The sequence below is a fragment of the Sinocyclocheilus rhinocerous genome, unplaced genomic scaffold, assembly GCF_001515625.1.
Source record: "Sinocyclocheilus rhinocerous isolate Xijiao unplaced genomic scaffold, SAMN03320098_v1.1 scaffold697, whole genome shotgun sequence".
Classification (NCBI taxonomy): domain Eukaryota; kingdom Metazoa; phylum Chordata; class Actinopteri; order Cypriniformes; family Cyprinidae; genus Sinocyclocheilus; species Sinocyclocheilus rhinocerous.
The window spans coordinates 191641-197397 of record NW_015664033.1 but is presented as its reverse complement, the minus strand read 5'-3'; the positions used below and the strand labels follow the sequence as shown (position 1 = coordinate 197397).

Sequence of the window (5757 nt, the reverse complement as noted above, 5' to 3'; positions counted from 1 at the left end):
ATCAATTAAAAAAAAAAACTTATGGGCAAAAAAAAAAAAAAAAAGGTTTTGCATTAGGGAATGTTTAAAGATCCTTTCAAATCTTAAAACAGTATGGAACAGTTGGATTCATCCAAAAGGGGGGAGAGTGGTCACATCAGTCATGTCTCTATTAATTTAAATGCAAAACTGAATGCAGTGTGTGCAGTTTCTGTCCAAAGTAACAGAACATGGATAATGTTTGGGTGAAGGTCCTGGGCTAAAGATCTGATAAAAGAAAATAATTAATTTGGTGAAACAAAATGATTGAGTTCACAGATGCACTGCAAATCTGTACGGTAAAAAAATATGGTAATTCTTTTGAGCAAAATAGTGGCAAAATGGTTATGATATAGGGGCCCGCATGACTTTGGGAAGGAAATATCAAAAGGGTTTCCCAGAAGCCCTTATGGGTTATGAGGAAAGGTGAACCTAGTGAGAGGGGACGGCAGGGATAGGGGGCAATGGGGATCTTGTAGAAAAGATGATGGAGATGGGTGGGGCCTTTCCAGCCTCAAGAGTGAAATGGGGCACTACCCTCATCAACCTTCAATTCGTCTCGCTTCTCTCTCCTTCTCCGTCAGAATGGGTGATCGTGGAGGATTCAATAAGTTTGGTGGTAAGTGACAAACTCTTTAAACAAGGAAATTAAGGGGTTTAAAGAGAGCCTGGTCAAAGAGGGAGGAGTGGGCATCTGGTTGTGTCACAGACAAACTTGCATTAAAAGAATACACTGAAACGAATGTGGTAACCACTTGGTGTGTGTGGTAAACAACTACGCTTTAATAGATTTAGCAACAGCATGCTCATTATGGATGGTTAAGAAAGAAATACAAACTCATTTGAAAACCGTCATAGAAAATAAAAAAAAATCTTTTGATATTATATAAAGGGATATTATATAAAATTATATAAAATGTAAATGTATATATAATTATATAAAATTCTGTAATTTACTTACCCTCATGGTGTTTAAGTCCAAACGACTTTTTCTTCTGTTGAACATAACAGAGAATTAATTTAGACATAATTAGAGAATTTAAATTTTTGGGTGAATTATTGCTATTATTTCAACATTCTTTCTCTTGTTAATGTCGCTACACACTTCAGAAAATATTCTCAATATAAGGAAAAAATATAAGGAATATTTAGTAATAGCTATTGAGCAGACTCAGAAACATGGTACAAAATGGTTGATACGTGATGGTTTTGGTGACTCAAAATGGATTGTTGTGGTTTATTATGCACTTTTATCAAAAAGCACCATTCTTTAGTTGATATGCAAAAAAAAAAGTCAGTTGTGTTGCAAAAAATACTTTTTTTAATGCTTGCACCTACAGTGGCAGTATCGTTTTGTGGTGGTTGGACAGAAAAAGTGATACACACATACCTTTATCAGCTTGACTGTTCTTACAATGCATGTAATGCCTCCAGAAGTCTGGGAGAATATTGGATATTAAAAAATATTAATCAATTTGAATGAAAAATTCCTGTACCCTTTACTGATTTTTATTTTACGGGGCCAACAACCACACTAAAATAATATTGTTCGAATTTACCTTGAAGAATCCAATACATTTTTTTTAAATTGTTTTATTTATTTTGAATCTCACTTTTTGTTGCACCCAACTTGTACTCTGAGCACTTTTGCTTTTTAAAAGGTGGATTCAGGTGGCCAACAACTGGATTCTAGAGGTTGTTCAAATCCATTTGTGTCTGGTGGTTTTAGTGTTTAGTACTTGTCTGATAAAATATGATCTAAAACAACAGGAATGGAGACCTGGAGATAGATAGGGGTCAATATGACAAAGCATGTTCACAATATATAACAATTTGGAACATGCGTAACTTGTTCATAATTGTTTGAACATGACCGCATCGGCTGGAAACCAACATGCTTGTGTTCTCCACATGGTTTCTAACTGGTAACTACGTCGAATGGCATCTAAAGTTATAACAAGGTGTTGAAACTTATATGGCTAGCTCAAATACAATTTGATATGCAACCAGATCTGGTGAAAATTGTCATGGGTTTCGTATGGAAAGAATATTTGCTGAAGATGGTGGATTGTATGGTGAACTTCAAGGTGATTTCAAAGCTTGCTACACTTTGGGGTTAAGGAACATCTGGCTGTCTAATACAGTGAGTCATGGTCATATTTCCTAATACTGAAAGTACAACATTTGGGTTTCAGGGATTTTTTTTTTTTTATGTCTTCAGATTAGACTGGTAAAATGTGTGAGATGGTGGTTCATCGTTGATCATCGTAATCTTCTTTAAACGTCAGTGGTGTTGGTAACTATTCTAATGGTTTGACAAATTACTTGCACTTGTGTAAAAGTTGTGAAAAATGGTTGCTTAACCTGGGAAAATCTAATATGTAGATGTACTCCGAGAGCAAAAGCAATAACACAACCCAGTGTCTCACTGTTTGGAAATCTGCTTTCGTGGGGTGGAGAATGAGAACCTTATCATATGGCCAATAAACGTATGGTCATTGATGAAATGTGTCCAAATGTCACGTATTACTGTGATGTGCAGTGCTGATGATGGAGTTACTCCTCATTAAAAAGGTGAATGTTACTGGTTGCAAAGTGGTATCCAGTGGTATTTTAAGGTGGAATATTAAAAGTTGTCCTTATTAGCTGTGCATGTTTTAAAGTTGACCAAATACCTACAACTAATAAAGATGACAAGAAACCAACAACAACAAAAGACCCAATCGCTGCTCTTTGCAAAGCTGACTGTAAAAGTATGGTTGAACTAGACGGTTATTGCATGGTTTCCGCTTTGCAATGAGGGATAAAAAGCCACTACATGGAGTTGTCTGAGATGTATTTCGGATTGCCTTTTGAGTATAAATCAAGCTACAACTATTGGTATGGGAGGAAAGAATCTCCCACTTAAGACCTCGGACTTATTCAAATGTTGGCCGGTTTTCATCAGTTTTGAAAATGTGTAGTGTTGGTTGGTGCTTGTGGTGTTCCTCTCTCAAATATCCAGCTACAGATTTGTATCAGGTCCTGTTTTCTAAATTTGGAGCATACATTATATATAATTGATGGTACAGAAGTATATGACCCCCAAAATGATTAAGAATAATAATAAGTAATATAAGTGTGTGTAATTTGTGTACATATGTAATATTAATGACTGTTCCTTTCACTTCAAAGGGCCCAGGGATCATGGAGTTGGTGGGCCCAATAGTAAGTCAAAAACATAATCGTATATTACTTGCATTAATAGACCATTTTCCAGCCTGATTATAAATTTCTGATTTTTTTATTTTTTTTATTTTTTTATTTTTTACAGTGCAGGAGCAGGATAACTCTGACAACAACACCATCTTTGTACAAGGTCTTGGAGACGACTATACCGTGGAGTCAGTAGCAGATTTCTTCAAACAGATCGGCATCATCAAGGTGGAAAAGCGAGAGAAAACTCCCACTGTGTAGCAACTATCTTTGTATAGTTCTCCTTGTCTTAATATCATTTTATTTTCTCACACAGATCAATAAGAAAACAGGATTACCCATGATAAATCTGTACACAGACCGAGAGACAGGGAAGCTTAAAGGGGAGGCTACTGTTTCCTTTGATGACCCCCCTTCTGCAAAAGCAGCCATTGCTTGGTTTGATGGTATGTTGGTCAGAGTAGATCACACTAGTGCCTTTTCCCTAAAACAAGTTTGGAGTCTGTTTGTTTTCGCTTATTTTTTGATTTCCTGGACATCTAAGTCACATCTTTCCTCCTCAGGTAAGGATTTTAATGGAAATCCTATCAAGGTGTCCTTCGCTACTCGCAGAGCTGAATTTGGACGCGGCGGTGGCAGCATGAGAGGTGGTCGAGGAGGTAAGATTATATCTTGCTGTGGTATTTTAAGTCATCTCCTTTTTTCTTTTAGTCTTTGTGTTGTTTTCCTGACATGGTTTTTTCCTCTGGCAGGGCCAATGGGCCGTGGGGGATTTGGGGGTGGAAGAGGTGCTGGTGGTGGTGGTTTCCCAGGCAACAATGGTGGCGGTGGCGGCGGTGGTGGTGGTGGTGGCCAGCAAAGAGCAGGAGACTGGAAATGTTCAAACCCGTAAGTGTTGGTTTGTAAACTCTTACCAAATTGTGAAGCGTTTACAGTTACATAATACAAGTTATATATAGTACACTCACGTAAAGTATTAAATGCATATCAAATCTCAACTGGCGGCTTTAACATTGTGTATTGTTGCTTTTCTCTTGTGTGTGGGCAGAACTTGTGGTAATTTGAACTTCTCATGGCGAAATGAGTGTAATCAGTGCAAAGCTCCCAAACCGGAGGGAAGTGGAGGAGGAATGTCACCGATGGGAGGTAAAGAGAAACATTTCTGCGAAAAAGAACAAGATGCTGCAGTCGTATGTGACTGAGAGAACTCAGTGGATTGATTGCTGCTTTAATGTATCTGATTTTGTAGGTGGTTTTGGTGGAGACAGAGGCAGAGGCGGTTTTGATCGAGGTGGTTTCCGCGGCCATGGTGGCGATCGAGGGGGCTTCAGAGGAGGGAGGGGAGGTGACCGGGGAGGATTTGGACCTGGCAAGATGGACTCACGGTGAAATTACTGATGATTCACGCTCTTGCACATGTTAAAATGTTATTTAGTAGAAAACTGATTTTCAGTATACAGTATTCACCAGTGAAAAATGTGTTTCATTGCCTGCGTTGTGTGTTTTTCAGGGGTGAACACAGACATGACCGCAGAGACCGGCCTTACTAATGGGAGAAATTCTCTTTTGTCCAAACAAGACTTTAATTCGATGTGGGACCAGTATTCACTCCACTTCAACATGTATTACCTTGTTGCTCATGGTTTGTGTTGTATGTTGTCAAAAATTTGTGTTTTTGTTTTAGTTCTGCTAATATTATTTTTTTGTATTCTCTCTATTCTGATATTCTTAATCATGAATTTTGCGTTTTTCCTCTCTGAATTTGCTGGTGTTTAGATCACAGTTGTGATATTTGTGCAATTTATTAAATGTACTTTCTTTGAAATTTTTTGAAAACTGTGGTTTAAAATGAAAATTTTTTGAAAATAGCAAACTTGTAATGTGGCATTACTTTATTTCAACATCTTTTTATCCTATTTAAGTGCTTTATCTATTGCTTTAAGTACAAAACAAACAAACAAATGGTTTATCTCTAAATGAATATTTTTTAATTACAGGTTTATTATAGTCAAGTAAAACACAAACATTTATTACTTTTCATTACATTTATTTTCTTTAAAATAAACATTAACTTAAATTCATTTCATAATAAATTCACTTCATTTCAGGTGTTTGCCAAGGTAACACTAAAATAATAAAAAATTAAACTGAATAAAAACTATATTAAAAAATAAATAGATAAAAATTACAACAAAATTACAAAAAAATGAAAATATAAAAACAAAAACAGTCAAAATATCAATAAAACCTATCATATTTAAATATTCAATTATACGAAAACAACTGCTTAAAGATTAATGGCACAACGTTTTCACAATAGTAATTAATTTATAGTTTAAATAATAGGAAGGCATTTCATTATGTCAAGTGACAAAAATGATGGTGAGCTTGAGGTGCATCCCAGTTACTCAGTGCACACTTGTCTATAGAGGACCAGATGGCTATAAAAGTGTAACATGACTCCCCTAAATAACGTTATTTCTAATCAGTCCTCCTAGAACATTGAAGCTGATACAGGCACCAAAACCACTGTCCTTTGAAAGG

General features: G+C 36.3%; 1 protein-coding gene across 4 annotated transcripts in view; it reads left to right on the top strand.

The window, feature by feature from the left end:
- Window positions 1–5038, top strand: part of LOC107729526 (RNA-binding protein FUS-like) — a 33408-nt gene extending 28370 nt beyond the window's left edge. For 3 of the 4 annotated variants that reach the window (XM_016540069.1, XM_016540070.1, XM_016540068.1), the window contains exons 9-17: window positions 603–637; window positions 3193–3225; window positions 3332–3441; window positions 3530–3659; window positions 3777–3872; window positions 3966–4101; window positions 4262–4359; window positions 4463–4598; window positions 4724–5038. In XM_016540069.1, coding sequence (XP_016395555.1) covers window positions 603–637; window positions 3193–3225; window positions 3332–3441; window positions 3530–3659; window positions 3777–3872; window positions 3966–4101; window positions 4262–4359; window positions 4463–4598; window positions 4724–4763 — 814 coding nt within the window. In that variant the 3' untranslated portion in view covers window positions 4764–5038. The remainder of the gene's footprint in view (window positions 1–602; window positions 638–3192; window positions 3226–3331; window positions 3442–3529; window positions 3660–3776; window positions 3873–3965; window positions 4102–4261; window positions 4360–4462; window positions 4599–4723) is intronic. The other variant, XM_016540071.1, reaches the window with a different exon arrangement.
- Window positions 5039–5757: the final 719 nt, after the last annotated feature.